This window comes from Gymnoscopelus braueri (assembly GCF_963280865.1).
Source record: "Gymnoscopelus braueri genome assembly, chromosome: 7".
NCBI classification, from domain to species: domain Eukaryota; kingdom Metazoa; phylum Chordata; class Actinopteri; order Myctophiformes; family Myctophidae; genus Gymnoscopelus; species Gymnoscopelus braueri.
Genome location: NC_137608.1, coordinates 5,593,432 through 5,617,556, shown reverse-complemented (window position 1 = coordinate 5,617,556; position 24,125 = coordinate 5,593,432). Strand labels below are relative to the sequence as shown.

The following is a 24,125-nucleotide window of genomic DNA, read 5'->3' as shown; positions in this document are numbered from 1 at the left end:
CCTCTGTGTGCCTGTTTAGCAGCCTAGAAATGAATGGACAGGGATTTAACATTGTTCCTCTAGTCCATATAGCTTGATGAAATTAACTCATCAAAGGCACCACTCACTTCACACTGGGTGTGATTTTTTTGTGTATAGGGTTTCTACGTTTTTATAATTTAATTAATAATTGTTTCTTTTTATGATGTTACTCTTCCTATGATTGTATCTTAATCATAGGTTGTAATGCCCTGTAAGGGCTGAAACGTTGCCCATATATGTATATCTATGATGTCACAGTACTGACGTCATAGATGACAGACCGTATAGACTGGCATCCGATATAAATGGTGGCGCACGTAATCGAACTCCATTATTTTACAGAGGAAGACACTAAGAATCAGTTCTTATTCAGTGTGTTGCTGGTGTGTCAGATGTTGCACTGGACAGTTAATCGGAGAGGAGCACCAAATGATGGATCTTTTGCTGCAGTGACAGTGGGGTACAAGGTGTACTCATTTGGAGGTTACTCTAGTGAACCTCAGGAGGAGGATCCCATCAATGTGTACGTCTGCAACACAGTGTCTCTGAGATGGAGGACGTTTCCCCCTGTGACAACTAGAAGAGGAGAACGCCCCCTTGAAGTTCCCTGCGAGCGTGAGTAGCACACTGCTGTGCTGATAGAAAATACCATCTACATCTGGGGGGGACGGAATATAAGTTATGAGTCTTGCAACAACGTGCTTTATGCATTTGATGTCAACGCCCACACATGGTTCAAGCTGAGGATTTCTGGTACTGTTCCAGAGAGGAGGGACGGCCACTCAGCTTGTGTCTTGGGGAAGGTCATGTATATTCATGGAGGATACAACTTTCCGACTGGATGGATTAATGACATGTACAAGTTGGACACCACCACAATGGTCTGGTCTTTAATTAACACCGGAGACACTCCACCACCTGCTTCATCACGTCACACTGCCACCAACATCGGGACAAAGATGTTTGTATGTGGGGGCGACGGGGAGACGAGGAACCAAATCAGCATCAGAGTGTTTGACACAGAGACCGACTGCTGGCTGAACACACCTTCTGCACAGCTTCTTCCAAAAAGACGCTGGAGTCATTCAGCCTTTACCTACAATGGAGAGCTGTACATATTTGGTGGTAAGAATAACATTGGTGATCATATCAATGATGATCTGTGGAAATTCAATGCAGAGACCTTCTCCTGGAAGGAGCTGAAGCCCAAGCGGGAAGGCCCGTTAAGGATGATTGATGGCTGCTGTTGCATGGTGGGAGATCGTATCCATCTACAGTGATGACCTTTATATCTTAGACTTGAGTCCTAGTCTGAAGACATTATGCAAACTAGCACTTATTCAGTACAATCTGGAGCAGTCTGAACTTCCACACAACATCAGGTGGGAACTGTCAGCCATGACTGATGGAACTCGAAGAATAAAATAAATATACGTTTTACCAGTCAGTTATTTTCTAGGACTTTGTAGTAAAGAAGAGCATTATGGGATGGTTTCCACTCCACACTCAGCACTGGAACAGCTGTACACTCCACCATATGGTTATCAGTATAACCATATCGTTGCTGTCAGGCAGAAACCTCTTATCTCCGTATTTTTACTTTTTGAGTTTTTTCGTAAATCAACGCCCTACTTGATCATACTACAGCGTCACACAAAAGCATCGCGCCGCGTTTCGAGCTTGTAGGTCTGCTGCTTTTGAATTTGAATCCTGAAGTTTTGGTTTCCACCCGACAGAGACGATATAGCTAAAATCCAAAATGACACAGATGCTTTCCCAATTTTGTTGAGTTAAAGCAGAGACTGTAAAGATTTAACCTTTTTTTTTTTACGCTTTGAGAGTCAGAATTTTAATGTTATCGGTTGGACATCGACAGCCATATTCTGTGTTGTTGGCCATGGTGAAATGAATCCTGCAGGTTAACACAGAACACACAGATTGCAGCAGAAATGTTTTTATTTCAGCCATTTTAATTTCTTTTGTTTGTGTTCAGGTGGGCTCTGATGACCCCGGAGGATGACCAGCGGGAGTCTGACCTCGACATCTCGCCCGTGTGGCACATGTAGTGTGACCTGCAAACACACACACACACGCACACACACACACACGCACACGCACACGCACACGCACACGCACACGCACACGCACACACACACACACACCAGGGCCAGGGCCAGGGACGAGAAGTTTTGTGTTAAATCAAATTCAAAATGATAAAAAAATACTTTCAAGATTTTAAAAATAAATGTTCAAAAATAGCAGATGTCCAAGCTGTGTGAGCTTGTTATCTCCATAAATAGCCAGCGTATAAGGATAATTCCTTTTAACAGGACGTCCATGAAAGTCCTTGCGGGCTTGTTTCCAATGAGGGCCTGTGAGCAATTAGGGGTTAAGAGTCTTGCTCAGGGACAAATTTCATTTCATCGACACATATGCTGGCCTGGCCTGGAATCGTACCTGGGGCAACCAGGGCCTTTGACTCCCTAGGCGGGCTCACTAACCACTCAGCTATGGCCGCCCCGATAAAATATATATATATGGAAAAAGTGGTGTCTAACGCTACATTAGTTTTTTTGCTGGGAACCCCCTGGAACCCCCCCCCCAAGGAGCCCTAGCGGTCCCCGGACCCCACTTTGAGAATCACTGCTGTAGCTAGATGTGAAAAGCAAGTTTCCTTTCCGTCCATTTTGGCTGATATATCGATGGGTTGCTTAAAACGTCCGTCTTTCTCTCATACTATCACTGCAAAGGCCTGAGTGTCAGTTTAACTCAGAGAGTGTAAACATGGACGTGCACGAGTCCATGTTTACACTTCTGTAGTGTAGCGTCATGCAAAGCAGAGAACCGAACCAATGACAGAACTAGTTGGACTGTAACCTGATACTCTCTCTCTGTGCGTGTGCGTGTGCGTGTGTGTGTGTGTGTGTGTGTGTGTGTGCGTGTGCATGTGCGTGTGCGTTCCTGCGGGTCAAGAAGCAAGAAGTGTAAACATCATCAAACGTCATATGGAAAGAGAAAAACAGTAGCACACTTTAGGCTATGTATTGTATTTACATAGAGCCAAAAAGGAACAAAACCCATCTATTACTTTGTTAATATAGCGTCACACAAATTTTAACCACTTTATCCATATCCTATACTATAAATCCACTTTATAGTATAGGTTGGCTGTTAAAAAATAACAGATATACAAGCTCACACATCTGCTATTTTTGAACATTTAAAAAACAAAATCTTGAAAGTATTGGAAAATGTTTTATAATGTTGAAATTTTTTAACACAAATCTTCTCTTCTGGGGGTCCCTGGCACAAAACCTTTTCAGATGAGGCGGTCCGGCGGGCCAAATACAAATCAATTCGGGAGTCCTGAGAAAAAGTCTGAGAACCAGTGCTGTATATACCTTCAGCCTATACTCCAGCTTCATCATGGAGCAGTTGAAGAAGGTGGGATGCATTGTGGGAGGAGCGCTGAGGACCCTGGACACGGTGAGGCTGCTGGCCGCGGGGACGCTGTCCCCCGTCGCGAACAGGACGCCGTCGGCGTGGACCGTCCTCTCCGAGCCCGCCACAAAGGTCTGCTTCTCACACAGGTGGAACGTGGGAGTCACAGCGGACGTGGACTCGTTCAGGACCTCCGCCGTCACCTCCATGGACTCACCTTTTTAGCAACGGAACCAAATACCAAAACTTTACTTTTTGAGGTACTTTTACTTTACTTGAGTATGTCCATTTTTAATTCTATTCTACATTTCAACAAGGCGATTCACTGTGATTACATAAAACATTAAGCAAAATTAAAGAATAAAAATGTAAAGAATTCAGTAAAAAGCAAAAAAAATAAGTTAAACACCTACAGTATCTTCTTAGTAAACACAATATAAATTGAAGGACATTTGAATTCTATAAAAACTAAAGACGTAAGTAAAAGAGAAAAATAAGACAGTAAAATAGCAGCATAGTAATAAAGAATAATAATAATAATAAAGAAATATCCATAAAAGCCCGCAAACAGAAAGGTCTTTGGTTGTGATCTAAACAAACTGAGAATGGCAGCAGACCTGCTGTTTTCTGGGAGTTTGTTCCAGATGTGTGGTGCATAAAAACTGAATTCTGCTTCTCCACGTTTAGTTCTGGTTCTAGTAGCAGCATAGTTATTAAAACCATATGAACCCCATTCGGTAAGAATTAGCAGATCTACAAGCTCACAGCGCGTCACGTTTAAACGTGTCAAGCTCGGAGATCTGCTATTTTCGGTGAATAAAGAATACTAAAAAGAGAAAGAAATGTATCATGTCGTCTCTGTCGGGTGGAAACCTCATACAGTATGTCCAAAAATGTTACTTTCCAAAATAGCAAAAGTAGTAGATCTACAAGCTCACGGCGTGTCACTTCGCGCCGCGTTTCGAGCTTGCAGATCTGTATATTTTTGTGTGACGCGGTATGATCAAGTAGGGCATTCAATGAAGACAAAAACACACAATGTTACAATATGGAGATAAGAGGTTTCTGCCCTACAGCAACAGTGTTATAGTGATATTACGTGATATTTATTGTCCTGTCATGGCAGCAATACGTGTCCGTATAGTTGACATAGGCCTACCTTGTGTTAAGCCCATCCTCTCAGAGGTGACGTTCAGAGTGACTTTCCCACATCCATAGAATGAGATCCTGGTTCCGTACTGCGGTTCCTACAGGAGACATGATGCAAGCTGTCAGCACATCAAATCTCTCAGTGATAATTGAGTAAGGCCTGCCACTGATTCCACATCCGGGGACCCGCTCCCCGGAGGTTTTCTGTGTCTCCCACTTCGCAGTTCCATGGACTGCTATTACGGACCCCCAGCTGCAGATCAAGAGTGTGACTGCGGAGTGTGACTCTCCATGGAGCACGACTGTGGATTGCTACTATATTATACTATACCACTATAGCCCTACTGTATATTATCTCAACATTCTTATATTATACAATATATACTATATAACATTATTGTTGTACTATATTATATTATTATATACTATCTTACACTATTATAATTGCTATTATTGTTATTGCTATTACTTATCTCTCTCTCTGTCTCTCCTCTGTCTCTCCCTCCCTCGCTCTCTCTCTCTCTCTCTCTCTCTCTCTCTCTCTCTCTCTCTCTCTCTCTCTCTCTCTCTCTCTCTCTCTCTCTCTCTCTTCTTTCTCCCCCGACACGGTCGAGGCAGAAGGCCCCCACCCTAGAGCCTGGGTCTGCCTGGCGTTTCTTCCAGTTAAGCGGGAGTTTTTCGTTGCCACTGTCGCAAAATTGCTTGGTCAGGGTGGGACTGTCGGGTCTCTGCTCTACATGTAAAGTGTCTTGAGACAACTTGTTGTGATTTGACACTACTTTAATAAAATGTAATTTAATTGAACCAAATGATTGGAACACTGCTTCCCAACCCGGATCAACTCCTTTTTCGGTTTTCTGATCCGGTCTAGAGCGGATATAACCATAAGTTTGTGCACACGTAGGGGGGGGGGATAATTGCAACTTGTTTTTAACGTGCTGATGGTATTGTACGTATTTTTTTTTCTTAGGGGAGCTGATTGTTATCTGATAGTGCTAAAGACCTGATTGTAATTGCAATTTGAAATGTTCAATAAACGTGCTGTTGGGGGGAGAGGGAAACAAAGCATACCTTCAATCCTATGATGATCATTTCCGACTTGGACACGAAGGGAAACTCTGCCTTTGTTAAGAAGGGGAAGTGTGTCTTGGCTTTGTGCACCAACCAAATGGACTGGGTCATCTTGGCTCGCAGGCTGTACGCAATCCTGCCCCATTTACCCTCGTAAGAGGAGGGCATGTCTCTGTGAGCGAGAACACATCCACATAACACAATATTTTACCAGTCAATGGTTTTGGACTGTGAAAGCATTAATGGAAATGACAATAAAACTGTGTGCTGTATACCAGTGGTTCTCAAACTGTGGTTCGGGACCCCCAGGGGGTCTCCAAATGATTTTGGGGGGTCCCCAGATGATTAGCTTAATGTGCAGCATTGTTTTCTCACTCAACAGTAAACAAAACAACATACAGTAAGTGTATACAGGTTATCTGCACATTTCTAAAGTTACAATTTAAGGACTTAAGAATTGTCAAACATTGGCCACATTATCAAATATTACCTAAGAACCGAGTGCTTGTCAGGGTGGGGGGTCCCCAGTTCAACTAGGATTATTTTGGGGCCCTGAAGAGTTTGAGGACCACTGCTGTATACAGAGGAACAACTCACACCTCTCTGGAATTTCAAAGGTGAATGAAAACACACTTTTCCCCGGGCCGATGATTACAGAACCTTGAAGAAAAAAAGAAAAAAGCTCAAGTAAAGCAAAAGTACCTACAAATTTTACTCAATAACAAGTAAGTATGATTATTATTTTGATAGTATATTGTTTAGACTGATGCTAGGTTCTTAACCTCACTCCGTCAAATGGAAGAAGCTTGCGACACACATTTTGTTTCACAGCGTACTTGCATCTGAGACTTCGGGCGCAGAATCGATGACAGACGGAGTTTCATTTTTTCAAGATACTAGGCAGGTGATTGGATGATCCCGCCCCTAGCAGCCGCTGATTGGTTCGTATGCGCAGCGGTTCGGGCAGCTTTACTCTGTGAGCAATCCCAGACCCTCCTTCCTGAAACCAAATGCAATGCAATGCATGAGATTTCCGGAGGGAGGGGGTGTTTACCAGGCTACTAGGTTCTTGGTTAGTCTGTGACCCTATAGTTTAGTGAGGCGCTGCACTGTTAATCTGCATTCTACTGTATGTATGTAATTACATTGCTTATTTTAAGTCGCTTTGGACTTACAATAAGTCTCACTTGCTAAATGCCTAAATTTAAGTACTTGAGTAAATTTACTTTAAAGTTACTTTCCACAATCACTGACAATTACCGTCTCCTTTTTTATCTTGGAGCAGAATGTGTTCAAAGTAGAAGTATCTCTTCTTCACGTGGTTGTGGGCGGCGGGGGGCGGCGCCCCCTCTGGTGACGGCCACTTCACCTCCACCTTTCCTTTGGCTTTGACCAACAAACACTGAACTTTGACCTCCTTGCCGGTGACCACGACGACCTTTCCGGAGAGGCGGTCCCCGGGAGAGAACGTCCCTCTGTCATTCACCTTGTTGTCACAGAGAGGTTCAACAGTCAATACAACCAATACATTTCATCCATTATTTAACCACTTTAAACTACTTTAAACCCCATATGGTTGACCGGAGTCCCTCAGGGCTCTATACTGGTGCCTTTTCTGTTTTCTTTTGTGGGGAAAGCTTTTGCTGAAAATAGCCGATCTAAAAGCTTGTCGATCTATTTTCTGCGAAACCTTTCCCCACAATACGGATGCTGGGGTTTAAGTGGTTAAAAGAAACAGTCGATGATTTAATGAAATAATAAGATTGATAATCAAACCAATTTAATTGAAAAAAGAAAGAGAAAATGGCCGATCTACAAACTCACAATGCGACACAATGCTAGGCGTTGTAAACCTGTATATCGGCTGTTTTCACACATTTTGCACAGCAGCGTTATGGGACGAAGTATATCATGACGTCACTTGAACCCCAGCATCCATATCCTGGGGGGAAACATTAGCCAAAAATAGCCAATTAGCCAAAGCCAAAAATTAGCCAAAAATAGCAGATCTACAAGCTCACGTGTCACGTTGCGACACGTTGTCAGCTCGTAGTTCGGCTTTTTTTGGGGGCGAAGACATTTGGTGCAGATGGAAAAAAGTGGTCCAAGTACAGTTGCTTGATTGATTGATTGAATACTTTATTAGTCGAAAATTTAAACAGCACCGAAGTACAGTAAAACACTAAAGGATACTAAAAAGGATAACACAAAAAAAAGTCCTGGGGACTTGTTTCCATTGTGGACCTACAGTACAGTACATGTATTCAATTCAGCAGAGAATAGAATATTAACACATTAATATATGTCATCAACAAATAGCTATATTTACAGAGGAGAAAAAGGAAAATCGGTATAGAGTCATTTCTAGGGAATTTAATATCTATCTCCACTTGTAGTTTTCTAAGAGATGTTTTTTTTTTCAGGACAGTTTTGAAAGAACCAGTGATTCACATTGTTTAATGGATGGTGTCAGGGCATTCCACATTATGGTGGCAGAATAGTATGCACATTTTCCCATGATTGAGCTACATTTGGGAGGTACCAGGTCCATTTCACTAAGAATAGAGGGTTTAAGTGGTTAAGTTAATGGATTTGTTGATATGTATTTATACTGTATATCGTCTCTGTCGGGTGGAAACCTCACATGTCCAAAACTGTTACTTTTTAGGATTAAAATTCAAAAGTAGCAAAAGTAGCATATCTACAAGCTCAAAACGCGTCCGAGCTTGCTGATCTGCTACTTCTGGTGCTTGTGTGTGACGCTGCAGTATGAACAAGTAGGGCGTTAATTAAAAAGAAAACACCAAAAGTTAGAATATGGAGATAAGGTTTCTGCCTGACAGCAACAATATAGAAAATGCCCTTCTCGATTGATCAAACAAGTAATCTATAGAACAATCACTAAATCGCTACAACATAATCGATAATGCAGCAGCCCTACCTTGTCGTACTCCACCGAGAAATGCTTCACTGTCATGATGAACCAATGCAGAACGCTCTTACTCTGTATAGAGTTCTGTACGGGGTAGTTCAGTTGTCACACAAGGACTTTTGACTGAAAACCTGCAGCGTTTAAGATCCCCAACGGTTCCAAATGAAACCATTCAGTGTGAGAGATGTGGGTTCAAATGCATCCAGTATAGGTTCCTTCCTTTGGTCCGTTTGTACTGGAATGAACCGAGATGCAGATGAGGATGGCATGCTCTGGACCTGTGTGTGTGTGTGTGTGTGTGTGTGTGTGTGTGTGTGTGTGTGTGTGTGTGTGTGTGTGTGTGTGTGTGTGTGTGTGTGTGTGTGTGTGTGTGATCTTAGCACAGGTGTCGCGTTCCCATTGGTAACCCGAGAGCAGACGGTTACCAGACACTGGGACCATGACCCTATGGTCCACGATATGAGACGCGTTTAAGTGCATTGTCATTCTTGGGTTTACAGCACAAACTACTGCTACTATTGTCGCTGTCGGGTGGAAACCTTTTCGCTGTCCAAAACTGTGACTTTTCAGGAAAGGGAAAAAAATAACATAATAATAATAATTATTATAATAATAATCTTTATTTGTATAACACCTTTTAAAAGCGCTTCACACAGCATTAAATATAAAAAAAAAATAGTACAATAAACATAACAAATGTGCACGAAACATAATGAGAAAGCATAAAGGGATGTGAGAGTGCAAGAAACATGAAAAACATACAAACTGAGTGAGAAACGTAATACAAGAGCATGACAATGTAAAAACAAAACGGAGTAGAAAAGGCAGATCTGTAAAAGTGTGTTTTGAGACGTGATTTAAAAGGAAACACTGAACACTGTTGCAAGTATTCTGGCCTGGCTGCGGTCAAACCTTTAAGAAAATAGCAGATCTACAAGTTCACAAGACGAGGCCTTGTCTGATGTTGCACAGAATCATAAATGACTTTCATCCACTTTCAACCTGGCATCCCTGTTCTGGGCATGTCATTATATCATTGTCAAAAATAGTCCTTAAGGGCAGTTCTGGTGTGCATGTACTCAGTTACTTTCCATCAGTGCTTGTATGCTTCCGGGGCCTTTGGAGAAGCCCAGTTGTCCAGGTTTGGGAGGACAACGATGGGTAGTTCAATTTCTGGGCTCTTGGTGTGCGCTATGTCAAGCCTAACCTAATATTAATTACAATTATTAATTATTATTAATTAGGGGTGTGTGACGATACAACTAATTGCATCAATTTAAATTCCACACAATCCAACCACTATCAATATGTAAACAGCAACTACTACTTCTAGTGGTGACTTGTAATCGATGTAAAAAAATAATTGTTTTGCAACGCAAAGAATCAATTGTAAACCCCTGAAACTTCATTGGAGCTCTAACTCAAGATCTGATTGATCGGGACAGACAAAAGATGTTTGGGGGGTCCCCAGATGACAGTGAGGTGACAATTTAATGAAATACAATTAAAAAAAGAGCATTGCTGCATCAAAAGTAATCAACAAACTATACTATACAAATTGGTGAAACATTGGCCAAATTGGCAAATAATAAAAGAAAGAGCGAGGCAACATAAAAAAGTGCTTGTCAGGGCGGGGGGTCCCTGGTTCAAATATGATAATTTTGGGGGGTTGTGGCCTAAAACGGTTGAGAACTACTGGGAGAGACAGACAGACAGACAGACAGACAAATATATGTACCTTCAGTCTGTACTCAAGCTTGATAATCCTGCAGTTCAAGATGGAGGGAGGCAGTTCCGGTGGGAGGCAGATGGTTTTGGACACGGTTCGCCTGCTGGACTTCTCCACAGACTTGTCTTTGTCCTTCAGGATGGTCTTGGTTAGGCACCGCCTGTTCTCTGTAACCGTGAAAAAGCCTGAAGCTTTGCCGAAGTAGCTCTGCATCTCGTACAGCTTGAACCTGGGCTTGGCCTTGCGCGTAGAGCTGTTCACCACCTCCACTGTCACGTTCAGGGCCTCTCCTGTCGGAGTGGGAGAGAATGACAACACATCAGTGTTTCTCAAACCTTTTCTGGATCAAAATCTGTGTAGTATTTTGTACATAATTATTTACTCATATGGTTGTGATGTATGCACATACATACTGTAACACTGTATTGACCATTTCTTTCTCTCTCACACACACACACACACACACACACACACACACACACACACACACACACACACACACACACACACACACACACACACACACACACACACACCGGATAAAACACATAAAGATCAAGAACTTCATTAACAATGAATGCAGATATTTATAATAACAGGCATTCAATAATAACTACTATTACATCACCACAGACGACCTACAGTACATTATGACAACAGCATTTAATTCTAAAGCTCCATTTTGCAAAACAACCAAAATATAGACTTTGCTCCCACCTTGTGGTAATAAGAGGAAAACAGCTAGTCGACTAATGTTGTCCTTAGCCACAATGCTACTCGTGTACACACATTAAATGAGTGTTTGCTTGTAGAAAAAACATCAGTGGGCCATTTGGAGCAATGGTGGTCCCTGGACCTGATGTTGAGAACCACTGACATCTGTCTGCTGCTTTTCCTTTTACTAGGACGCCAGAGGGCGCCAAAGAATCACATTTTAACCCCACTCTTCACTATAGCCTATAGTGAAGAGTTGGGTTGGAATGTAGTCTATAGTCTATAGGACTAATAATAATAATGTTCATTACCAATAGTTCTAATTGCTGTCTGTCTGTCTGTCTGTCTGTCTGTCTGTCCGTCTGCACACATGTTGCAACCTTACCTTGCAGGTATCCCATCTTCTCAGTGAACACGTTCATAGACACATTTCCAGATGCAAAGAAGGCAACGTTTCTGACCTTACTGCCATACTGCGGCTCCTGAAATGACATGACACTCTGCAGTATTATTGTCACCTCCTGAAATGAAACAGTAGTAATCTCAGAATCAGTCACCTCCTCAGAATTAGAATCAACGTCATTGTCACATCACAGGTTTACAGGTGTAAAGTGTGTAAAATGTTTGTGCAAGCTCATCATTTTTGTTATTTTCAGAAAAAGAGAAAAGAAAAGAAGGGGGGGGGGGGGGGGCAGGGAGCGCAAGGAGAAAAAGAGAGAGAGAAAAAAAAAGGGAAATTCTAAGATATTTACATACTGTATATTAGGGTTTAATACCGGGATCCCGGGAATTGGCTTCGGTTCCCGGGATCCTGAAGGATTTTTCTTGTTTGAATTTACTTCTAATTAGTAGAAAGGCCTATCTACAGTGCAGAGGAATTATTACTATTATAATTAGGAATACCAGGTGAATACCGCCGGATTTGCCCCGGGGCGAGCGTTTTGGTATGGAAACCCACAAATACCAGCGCTGCGCCTGGGTATTTAGACCGATGATAGCTTAGTAAGCCTACTAACTCCACCACATCTCCAGAACTGAAGAGAAAACGCACGCTAAAGGTAATGCGTTAGCGGCGCAATACATGGTGGTCTGTCTGATCAAACAGAATGCCCAAAACAAGAGCAAACAGTCTCGTCAGAAACACAGAACACCCCAGAAGCAGTGCCAATGTCACACAGGTGACTACCCCAATCATCTCCCGATATATATGGTATGGAACATCTTGTTCTAAATCTGATCAATCTGATCATTCTCTTGCATGTTTAATAGCAAATAGATAGGTGTCAATGCTTACTAGGAATACAGGATACAATAGGGACATCTGGGCACCTCGATGTAAAATTGCCTATTTAAGTATGTACATATAAATGCATTTTAGTGGGCACTTTTTTTCCCAGCTGTTACAGTATGCACACAAATGTAAAGGGTACTTTTTACCTATTTAAACTTGAAAAGGGGTAAAAAATTACTCTAACACAATGGAAGGGATATACTTAGGAGCGGCAGTGGCTCAGGGGTAGAGTGGCCAGTAGAGCGGCCGGATGGGAACCACAAGGTTCCCAGTTAGATCCCAGCTTCCGAGAGTTAGTGTTGAAGTGTCCTTGAGCAAAACGCTGGACCACTAATTGCTTCTGATGAGCAGGTTGGTGCCTTGCATGGTTTCCTTCGCCATCAGTGTATGATATTTGCACAATCTATGTAAAGCGCTTTGGATAAAAGCGCTATATAAATTCAGTCACCTCAGCAACATTTTGTATATCGAGAATCTGGGATACTGTTAGATCAGCTAAGACAATAATATTCTCCAAATTCTAACTTTTTGTGTTTTTTTTCCTGTAAATTAACGCCCTACTTGATCATACTACAAATACAGTGTGACTCAAAAGCATCAGAACGCGAAGCGTCGCGTTTCGAGCTTGTGGATTTGCTACTTTTGATGCTTTTGAATTTGAATCCTGAAAAGTAACAGTTTTGGACATGTGAGGTTTTCACCCGACACGGCAGAGACAAAATATGTCATATGTATTAGAAAGTAACTTCCCCAACACTGACCATGAGTCCAGGCAGGGTCATGTCTGCTTTGGAGACAAAGGTGAACTTTGTTTTGGCGTTGCTTGAAAACCTCATGGATCTGCTCAGCTGGGCCTCCAGGGAATGAACCACCTTGCAATTGCACCAGTTGCTCTTGAAGGTGGATGGCAGACTCCTGTAGCATGGTAAACCGGGGTTTACCGCGTTAAAGGAGAATTCCGGACAAATTAAGTGTTATCTTTGATGTCTCGTTACTCACCTAGCGACGTGAAAAGTGGCGTTCTTTTTTTCCATATATTCCCCTGTCGTCATTTTTTAAACCCCCTCCGTTGTCATAATGGGAGCGCGTGGGTAAGGGAAATTCGTCTATTATAACCGACGCAAAGTTGTTTTTTTCTCTACTAGTATTGATAGTAGAGTCTCATGATAGTCAAACATGCGTTGAAACTATCTGCGAGGCTGCCGTCAATGGCGAACGATTTAACACTGGTTGCTTGTTTCCAGATTCTGGCAACACGAGTTGCCAGGTTCTGGAAGAAACGTAACAGGTTTGTGCACCATAGAACATGACCTTTGTAACCCAACAGTCTAGCAGTAGATCCTTTCTTCAAATAAACAGATAATTCTGTCAGTTTCTAGCATTACCAATTGCTCTGTCACATTATCTTCTGTGATAATTATACTGCTTACCAATAATTCTAAGCAAGCCTGTCTCTTGGTTAAATAATTTTCTGGGGAAATGTTTTTCTATGACTGTGCCGGGCACATTAGATTGATGCATTTGAGATAAAGCTTGGGGGTCTGTTTTCTGTAATACCAGAAATGATGTGTTGTTTATTTTGTTTTCTATAGTTGATACTATTGCTTAGAGCCGGTAATAGCTTAAGTGTGAAATAAAGCCCCTTTTCTACGAGAGGAAAACTGACCTTTTGGGTATGAACTCCGGAAAATTGGTGAGAGTAAGTGAAGCAGAAATTGTTTCTATAAATAGAACTGAGCTTTTCTGTGAGTGTTTCCTGAACAGAGAGGTTTATAGTTTCAGTTACACTTGGCCTGAAAATGTCTCTTTGCTATATGCTTTATCTGAGGTGCAACTGCATAACTATACACATTGAGTTAAGATTTAAATGTTTTAAGTCTTTGACCATCGATGACAACAGAAATTAGCATTTTATATTCTTCTCATTTGCCAGGTCATGACAGCACACAAAGGTGTGCAAGCGCACACATTTGCAAAAATGATCCAAAATAACTGTGTAATAGACCCCACTGATAACTGCTAGTATCTTTCTGGGGAAAATCTATTAAATATATCAGATAAATCATATATTCTTCCTGAACGTCTTATTTTGACATATTACAGTTTCTAAATAACTCAAGGGGCTTAGAATTTACTAAGCTAACAATAGAACGATAGGTCATCCAATTATTTGTTATAATTTTCCTCATGTATGGTTAGCCTACTCTGTCCTATTGGAAACCAATCATACATAGAGGTTAAATTTCCCCATAGATGTGACTCATACCTGGGCATAATTCAGTACATACAATTACACTGCATATTATCAGCAATTATATATGAGTAAATTAAATCATTAATAACATCCGGTTAAATCAATGACAAAATCAAATGATTCACGCTTGTGCGGTTAAATCTATCAAGTCTTGGATATTCTCTGATCTCACTGATCAGTGAGATCAGTAAATACAGGCTGTGGTCATAAATACAGGCTGTGGGTGCAGCTCACATACAGGAAGTGCAAAACCACCTGGCCTCTGCCTGCTGCAAGCCTTCGAGTGCACCTCAGCAGTCATTTCAACCAGCCAATATCATATTCCTTCTTTAGGCAAATCAGGTGATAACATATTTGTAAGCCTTTATCCTATATATATATATATATATCCCCCATAAAGTGCATACCATACATCCATCCATCCATACATAGAGTGTGCAAAGCGTACAAGTTTGGTATGCATTTGGCCACAGACCCCCGTAACTCAAGAGCGTACAGAGCGTAGAGATTTGGTTCCATTTGTACAATTGTGGAAGATGGGACTCTCAGAGTTATGGGGGTACAGCCTAATGCATACCAAAATAATTTAATTGAAATAAAACGTTTGAGAACCAATGAGCTATAATTCCTGAAAATGAAGTATCTTTTACCTGCCAGCATGGAGTGCTCCACATTGTAATACTTCTCTTTGTCTTCGTAAGCCACAACGTTGTTCTCTCCACACGGCTCAGCCCACAACACTGATGCTTTGCCCTTGGCGGTGAAGGTCAGCGACTGGACCTTGGTTTGACCCTTCGTCACCACGATGACTCTGCCTGTTATTAGAGGTCAATACAACTTGTATTTCACACATGGTAGTGTATCACAGTACGATACAATTCCTATCAAAGGATAATGATTAATTTAATCTAATACACCCATGGGCGAAAAGGAGCAGGAAGAAGAAAAATATTCGTATAATACCTGCCCCCTATTCAACTTAAACAAATATACTTGGTGATGGGCGCATACAACCAGTACTTGCACTAAAATGCTAATTTAAACAAAAACAAACAAACAAACAACAAGCAACAAATGAATTACAATCTGACGACCCCTCAAGGACCCTCTGGGGGTCCCCGGACCGCACTTTGATAACCACTGGGACAATTAAACTAGTAGAAAAAGAAAAAGAGATAACTCCAAAGTCAAATCCTATTCGTCATCTTCATATTGTCAAATTATTAAATTTTTCTAACATTTTTTAAATTGATTAATATTTGTACAACCCTTTAAATCGTTGTGGAGAGAATTCCTCATTTTGATTCCTATAACTGAAGGACCATCTGCTTTTGTGTGGTCCGTGCAAACTGATGCTTAAAATCATGACACTAGATTTGAGAAAAACGTTTCTTAACTGAAACTGTTTATAAAATGTCCTTAGTTTGTTTTTAGTTTTTGTCAATTATTTCAAACATGAGCCTAACATTTTGGGTGGATATGTTATCTTCCAAATCTTAAACAATAGCGGAAATATTCTATCTACAAGCTCACAATGTGTTGCGAAGTGATGCATTGTGAGCTTGTAGATCTGCTTTTTTTTCCACCACTGACCAATACCCCATATTACAAAAAAATATATACACTAGCAAACCCATGTCGTAAACTAATGAAAATGAAAATAAAAGCTAATACTACAATAATCTTGCCTGTTATTGAATCTCCGTTGGTGAAGATGTTTCGATCGTTGAGAGCATCATATTCGATGGTGAATTTACTGATGGTCATGTCTGCTTCAAACTCAGATCAGCTCTCTGAAGAAACCGACTGCTTTCTGTGGAACTTCAGCTGTTGTGAAGGAATGAGCAAAGACAGAAAAAAAAGAGGGTGTGGATGAGGTGTGATTTTACCAAACCACACCAGTCGTGGGATGTTCAGTATGTAGGCTATATGCAGATTTAGATGTCAAAGTACAGATAGTCAGTGGTGGAAAGTAACTAAGTACATTTGCTCAAGTACTGTACTTAAGTACAATTTTGAGGTAATTTTATTTTACTGGAGAATTTCCAGTTTTAAGTACTTTTACTTCTACTCCACTACATCTCAGAGGCAAATACTATACTTTTACTCCGCCACAATTATATGAAAACTTTATAGTTACTAGTTACTTTGTAGATTTTGATTATTATTACAAAACATGCATCAACCACTTCAGCCCTATATACATTTCGGGCAATTTCCAAACACAATATTATGCTGTTGTTACAAATTTGTTGTTTTTAAATGTGCAAATAAATAATAATACAATTTAAAAAAGCAGATAAGCTCACAATGCTGCGACGCATTGTGAGCTGGTAGATCGGCTATTTTCAAAAGATTTTGTATACATTTTGAACTTGTGAAATGGGACAATCTGCACAATGAGTACTTTTACTTTTGGTACTTTAAGTATATTTTGATGCCGATACTTTTGTACTTTTACTCAAGTACATTTTGAAAATGGGACTACTACTTGTAACAGAGTATTTCGAGATTGCAGTATTGATACTTTTACTTAAGTAAAATGTTTGAGTACTGTTTCCACCACAGCAGATAGTACACACACATCTTATGTATCTTATCATAGAATAGACCCTATATATATATATATATATATATATATATATATATATATATATATATATATATATATCTCGCCACTGTCGGGCAGAAACCTCTCATCTCCATGTAGAAAATAGAGAGAAAGGAGTGCATCCATTTGGCTGCCCCAACAAGGTGCTCTTTGGTGCAAATGGGTCACAAAATGTAGTAGCAAAAAAGGGACCACGGCACTCTTGTGGAAAAAAGCCTTTAATAGTCTGGCTAATGCATGGCAAGAATAAAAGATACACTTACAGCGCGTTGTGGCAACAATGTCTTCATCAGGGTGACTAAACAAGATTGCAGAACAAGCTTTAATAGGACATGACATCACAGGCTCATTAACATACAGACTTGGTTAAAAACCCACACCAAGACCAAATGCAGAGCCTTACAAAACCCACACATTACTATAGGTATTAGGAGCACATGAATTCCAAACCACCCCTTAGCAGAACAATTATAAACTAGAGGTCTCCGCCAGGTCAGGTAGGTTATTGTAGGCCAGCAATGCTTGGAATTCGCCAATCAGGATGGAATATGAAAAATTGGACGGATCCTTCTTGATCACTTGACTATAGAGATAATATGTATCGATTTGCATTATGATTGGACAAAATGTGTAGGAGTAATATAAAGGTTCTCCTCTGATATTGTCTCTGACTAACCTCAAGCCAAACTGAGCCTCTCCTCATCCGTAGCATGCCTGCTCTTAAACAGGTGGGACAAACCAAGCACAATGATATTAAATTGCATCAAGTATCTCATACAAAGGCAAACCTACAGTAGGCCCATGCGTTGATCTACAATTACCGACTGCTTTCCTAACTTATTTCCAATAAATACCATTCAATAAATATTTCAGGCGCCAAACACATACAATACATATAATAAGCAAAACATGGACAACACCCCTCCTCCTCTACAGTGCTTGGCCCCTTCCAATGAACAAGATTGCAAGCACTGCAGAGGAGAGACAGGTGATCAACAAACATTTAACTTCAGTGTCAATAAATAAACATATTTAAAACTCTTTCAATCATTGTGTTAAATTACTTGAAAATGTAATTTGTACAAATACATGAAACTAGCAACACAATTGCAATTAGTCATTTGACTCAGCTGATGGTGTGTGAGCAAGGTCCTTGATTGTGTGTGTGTGTGTGTGTGTGTGTGTGTGTGTGTGTGTGTGTGTGTGTGTGTGTGTGTGTGTGTGTGTGTGTGTGTAGGGCACGGCTGCCCCGTGACAAGGGCAATGTTAAAAGGGTGGCATTTGTTCCTCAACGTAGTGCGAATGTGCGGGCAAAGTTTCACTGCAATCGGACGCTGCGTTCATGATTTGCGGCATTTTGTTCAAAATGGGCCACTCCTGCAAACTTTAGATGTCAATCTTAGCCAATCAGGATGGAATATGAAACATCAAACAGATTCCCACACGAATCGGCCTGTTATAGTGCCACACATGAGGCTGATTAGAAAAAATTCAAGTGGCATTTCTTCTTCGCCTAGTGAGAATGTGCATGCAAAATTTCATGGAAATCGCACGCTGACGCTGTTTTCATGATTTGATGCATTTTGTTCAAAACGAAGCACCCCTGCAAACTTTGGAAACCAATCTTAGCCAATCAGGATGGAATATGAAAAATCTGAAAGACCCGTTTTGTCTAATGACTATAGAGATACTGTGTTTGGTGATGTTTGGATAAAATCTGTTGGAGTACTGTAAAAAAAATGTTTTACAAAAAGCGGCCTCCTGGTGGCGCTATTACAGGCCCATGTGAAAAATTGGGGGCAGAGGTTCTGCTCTGGCATCCAGGGAGTGTGTGTGCACAGTTTCGCTGCGATCAAGATTAGCTGGAGATTATAGGGCGGATTCAGACTGGGTCCGATTCATTTAAACCGTTCCCGAGTACGAATGGCCTCTCCCAGCTGGCCAGCATTCACATTGGCCAAAATTCTTCTGCAGCCGAGACCATTTAATTTAACAGTAATGGTAAATATGTGCGTGTGTGTGATCTTAGCACAGGTGTCACGTTCCCATTGGTAACCTGAGACCAGACACTGGGACCACGACCCTATAGTCCATATTCACACGGCGGCCATTCTGGAATTTAACATTGCGTTGCTGTGGCAACTGGGGTGGCAACTGGGGTGGCATTTCATTGACTTAATGGCAATATGGCCGCCGTGTGAATATGGTCTATGGTCCACGATATGAGACACGTGACAGTGACAGTGACAGTGCATTGTCATTCTTGGGTTTACAGTACAAACTACTGCTACTAATAATCTTTATTTGTATAACACTTTTTAAAAGCTTCACACAGCATTAAATATAAAAAAACTTAAGTATGAGAAACATAGTAAGAGAGCATAAAAGGAAGCAAATGTGCACGAAACATAATGAGAAAGCATAAAAGGATGTGAGAGTGCAAGAAACATGAAAGACAACATAAAAACAGAAACATAATACAAGAGCATAACAATGTAAAAACAAAACAGAAAGTAGAAAAGGCAGATCTGTAAAAGTCTGTTTTGAGACGTGATTTAAAAGCACTGAACACTGTTGCAAGTATTCTGGCCTGGCTGTATTCAAAAGTGTTTTGGGGGTCAAACCTCTTAGAAAATAGCAGATCTACAAGTTCACAACATAAGGCCTTGTCTGTTTGGAGGTAGTCCAACATGTTGCACAGAATTATAAATTACTTTCATCCACTTTCAACCTGGCATCCCTGCGTTGGGAATGTCATTAAATTATTATCAAAAAATAGTCCTTAAAGGGTTAGTTCAGATTTTTTGAGTATTTTCTGTAGGATATACTTACCATTAATGTAGTGGTTGCAAAGGTATTAATTGATTGCCCGAGTCCCGTGGTCAGAGTTATGGTCCGTTTCTGATAAATATGAAGTAGTTCCGGTAGATTAGTAGATTTGGTGGGGGCCGCTCATTAAAAATAAATTAATTTAAAAAACTAGCGTCATTTGTATTGTTGACCTATTTCTACCATATAGAGCAGGTTTCGTTCAATTTCGACCCCTCTGTCACATGGTACTAATGTTTGTGTCCAGAATCACTGCGCCGCGGCAGCCTGCTCACGCACAAAATATATGACACAAAAAATAGTACCATGTGACAGAGGGGTCGAAATTGAACGAAACCTGCTCTACATGGTAGAAATAGGTCAACAATACAAATGACGCTAGTTTTTTTAATTAATTTATTTTTAATGAGCGGCCCCCACCAAATCTACTAATCTACCGGAACTACATTCATATTTATCAGAAACGGACCATAACTCTGACCAAGGGACTCGGGCAATCAATTAATACCTTTGCAACCACTACATTAATGGTAAGTATTTCCTACAGAAAATACTCAAAATATCTGAACTAACCCTTTAACCCATTAAGACCTGAGGCCGATTCTACAAATGCCTTCTAAATCAGTACTTCTCAAACTTTTTCGTGCCAAGGACCCCCCGAATTGAATTTTTTTTTTGCCAGGGACTCCCAGTAGAGAAGAAAGCAGAAGAGGAAAAAAAATCATTATTACATCAAGACATATTCAGATTCTTCCAGGGCCTTTGAAGAAGACCGTCGTCCAGGTTTGGGAGGACAACGATGGGTAGTTTAATTTCTGGGTTCTTGGTGAGCGCTATGTCCAGGATAACCTGAAGGGAATTATTAAGTACAATGATTAATTATCATTAATTAGGGCTGTGTGACGATACAACTAATTGCATCGATTAAAATTCCACACAATCCAACCACGATCGATCTGACAGACAGACAGACAGACAGACAGACAGACAGACAGACAGACAGACAGATGTTCTCAACCAATTTAAGGAAAGAAAATAAAAAAGAGATAGATCTGCTATTTTCGCAATATTTATCTGTGGAACCGAGTCAAACTAAATGTAATGCCTATAATACCAAGTGCTTGTCAGGGTGGGGAGTCCCTGGTTCAAATATGATAATGTTGGGGGGTCGTGGCCTAAAAAGGTTGAGAACTACTGGGAGAGATAGACAGACAGACAGACACAGACAGACAGACAGACACAGACAGACAGACAGGTACCTTCAGTCTGTACTCAAGCTTGATAATCCTGCAGTTCAAGATGGAGGGAGGTAGTTCCGGCGGGAGACACATGGTTTTGGACACAGTTCTCCTGCCGGACTTCTCCACGGACTCGTCCTTGTCCTTCAGGATGGTCTTGGTCAGGCACTTCCTGTTCTCTGTAACCGTGCAAAGGCCCGAAGCTATGCCGAAGTAGCTCTTCCTCCCGTTCAGCTCGAACCTGGGCTTGACCTTGCGCGTAGAGCTGTTCACCACCTCCACTGTCACGTTCAGGGCCTCTCCTGGCGGAGCGGGAGAGAGAATGACAACACATCAGTGTTTCTCAACCCTTTTCTGAATCAAAATCTGTATGAATATTAGGGGTGGGACGATATGGGTACCTCACGATACGATATATATCACGATATTAGGCCCACGATAACAATATATATCACGATATTCGACGATATTCGATATATTGCGATATCACAATATTCAATATATATTGCAAGAAATTTCACCAACGGTATATCACGATATCTGAAAATATCGATATATTGCGATATCACGATATATTGCATGAAATTTCACCAACGATATATCACGATAGTCCTTGTATTCAATTCATAAACACATAAAATAGCACCAAACAGTTCAAAATCATCATTACACAAATACAGAGTAGGAAAAACAACGTATCACAAACTTAAAAAAAGAAGAAAAAAAAAAAAGATTATATCGATATTTTTCTGCAGTATCGATTAGTTATCTCGGGAGAAAGTATCGCGATATATCGCGATATCGATATATCGTACCACCCCTAATGAATATCTCAAAAGCTTATTATTTTTTACATAATTGTTTACTCATATGGTTGTGATGCATGCACATACATACCGTAACACTGTATTGACCATTTCTCTCTCTCACACACACACACACACACACACACACACACACACACACACACACACACACACACACACACCAGCTAGTCGACTAATGTTGTTGTTAGCCACAATGCTACTCGTGTATACACATTAAATGAGTGTCTGCTTGTAGAAGAACCATCAGTGGGCCATTTGGACTAATGGTGGTCCCTGGCCCTGATGTTGAGAACTCCTGTAATGGTCAAACGGCAAGGCCCGGCCTACAGAGACAACACACCTCCTCACAGACAGACGTGTCGACCGTGTTGAGAGGCTCCGTCTTAAATGGCATTTTATCTAGTTTTTAACGCCTACATTTTATACAACAACTTCAGATTTTGGATGATCCATCCATCTATTTTAATCTACTCTTCAATCACCGTCATCAAATGCCACGATCACTAGCCTTTAGCTGCTGTTTCCTGACTGCTGCTGATACGACTACAGACTTGTCTTGATCTACGCCGGATCTTCGCACTGGGCTCCGTTTGGAGCCCTTGTGTGTAAGTATTGTTCTGTGCAATAGAATACCCTCTACACCTCCAGATCAAATAATTTCTACACCAGATCACCGCAGTGGGCACCGTAACGGTGCCCGTGTGTGTATGTACCGCTCTACACGCTTCAGCTAACTTAGCCCTTGCTAAACAACAACAACAACAACATCCACTTTCTAGCCTAGTCCTGTGTACTGGCAATTATTCTCTTTTCCTTAGAATGACGCCGACTCCACTCACCCCAGGGGACTCCGAGCTCTCCGACCTGAGGTCCCAGCTTCACACCATCGAGGACCTCCTGGCCGATGTCCTCCGAAGAAAGTCGTCGGTCCTCTCCAGACTGAATGAACTGGAGACGGCCAAACCCCGCAGAGCGAGCAGAAACATCCATGATGCATCTTCGGCCAACTCTCCCTCCTGGGCAACGGTTGTGAAGAAGGGGAAAAGATTTTCTATCCCTCTGTTTTCACCTCTCCCACTATTCAACGTTTTCTCTCCGCTTACCAGCGCAGAGCAAGTTGTTAGCGGGAAGCTACCGCTAGTTAGCAGCATGCTAACAGGAGCGTCCGGGGTTGCTAGGGGCAACCAAAGCAGGAAGCTACCGCTAGTTAGCGACATGCTAACAGTAGCGTCCGGGGTTGCTATGGACACCCATTCACAAGAGCAACAGCTCCGCTCCAACCCCAACTCCACTAGGAAACGTACTTCCACCTCGCCGACCCCGAGAAAAGAACGTAAACGCAGCCGACTATGTTCACCGCTGTCTTCTCCTATAGCCATCCTGACCGAGCGTGCCCCATCTCCGTCGTCCAGCGGACAAATGGACACAGCTGTTCCAAATCATGACGTCACCTCTCCGGCCGACACAGTAACCAGTGACCCCCCTCCTCCTCCTCCTCCTCCTCCCACCCCGGTCAGTGAAACTATTTCCACCGCCAAACCCCTGCTTATTCCGCTCCCAAAATACATCCTAGTGGGTGATTCTATAGTAAGACATGTAGCCATTCCAGATTGCATCACATACTCATACTCTGGTGCAAAAATCAAGGACTTGGTCACACACATCCCAGGTATTCTCCAGCGTCATCAGTCTGTCCATACTGTAATTGTGCATGTGGGAGTCAATGACATAAAATCAAAAGGTATCCAATCAGCCAACTTGCGCAAGGACTATGAGACATTAGCCAACTTAATCGAAAACCTGAAAAAAAAGTGCATTTTCTCAGGTTTAATACCAACCCTCCATAACAGCTCTGAACTATTCAGTCGCCTATTCAGCACTGACAACTGGATTCGCAATTTCTGTGTTGCCTGTGGTTACAGCTACATTGATAATTTTGACTCCGTTTGGAAGATCCCCAAGCTATTTCATGACAATGTTCACTTAAACTATAAGGGGAAAAAAATACTGGCAACAAA

General features: G+C 41.5%; 3 protein-coding genes across 3 annotated transcripts in view; all 3 read right to left on the bottom strand.

The window, feature by feature from the left end:
- Positions 1-8,689, bottom strand: part of LOC308088296 (arrestin domain-containing protein 3-like) — a gene marked incomplete at its 3' end in the record, with an annotated part of 16,351 nt that extends 7,662 nt beyond the window's left edge. Inside the window, exons 1-6 of the mRNA XM_080432696.1 lie at positions 8,624-8,689; positions 6,943-7,168; positions 6,282-6,342; positions 5,683-5,854; positions 4,622-4,709; positions 3,423-3,679 (exon numbers count right to left, since the gene is read on the bottom strand). Coding sequence (XP_080288822.1) covers positions 3,423-3,679; positions 4,622-4,709; positions 5,683-5,854; positions 6,282-6,342; positions 6,943-7,168; positions 8,624-8,659 — 840 coding nt within the window. The 5' untranslated portion in view covers positions 8,660-8,689. The remainder of the gene's footprint in view (positions 1-3,422; positions 3,680-4,621; positions 4,710-5,682; positions 5,855-6,281; positions 6,343-6,942; positions 7,169-8,623) is intronic.
- A 575-nt stretch (positions 8,690-9,264) lies between these two features.
- The window catches only part of LOC308089557 (arrestin domain-containing protein 3-like), a 38,345-nt gene continuing 23,484 nt past the window's right edge, over positions 9,265-24,125 (bottom strand). The window contains exons 3-6 of the mRNA XM_080434347.1: positions 13,110-13,263; positions 11,443-11,539; positions 10,353-10,633; positions 9,265-9,821 (exon numbers count right to left, since the gene is read on the bottom strand). Coding sequence (XP_080290473.1) covers positions 9,708-9,821; positions 10,353-10,633; positions 11,443-11,539; positions 13,110-13,184 — 567 coding nt within the window. The 5' untranslated portion in view covers positions 13,185-13,263 and the 3' untranslated portion in view covers positions 9,265-9,707. The remainder of the gene's footprint in view (positions 9,822-10,352; positions 10,634-11,442; positions 11,540-13,109; positions 13,264-24,125) is intronic.
- LOC308089554 (arrestin domain-containing protein 3-like) overlaps positions 20,679-24,125 on the bottom strand; it is a 40,378-nt gene continuing 36,931 nt past the window's right edge. The window contains exons 6-7 of the mRNA XM_080434343.1: positions 21,302-21,582; positions 20,679-20,891 (exon numbers count right to left, since the gene is read on the bottom strand). Of these exons, the coding sequence (XP_080290469.1) occupies positions 20,775-20,891; positions 21,302-21,582 (398 nt within the window). The 3' untranslated portion in view covers positions 20,679-20,774. The remainder of the gene's footprint in view (positions 20,892-21,301; positions 21,583-24,125) is intronic.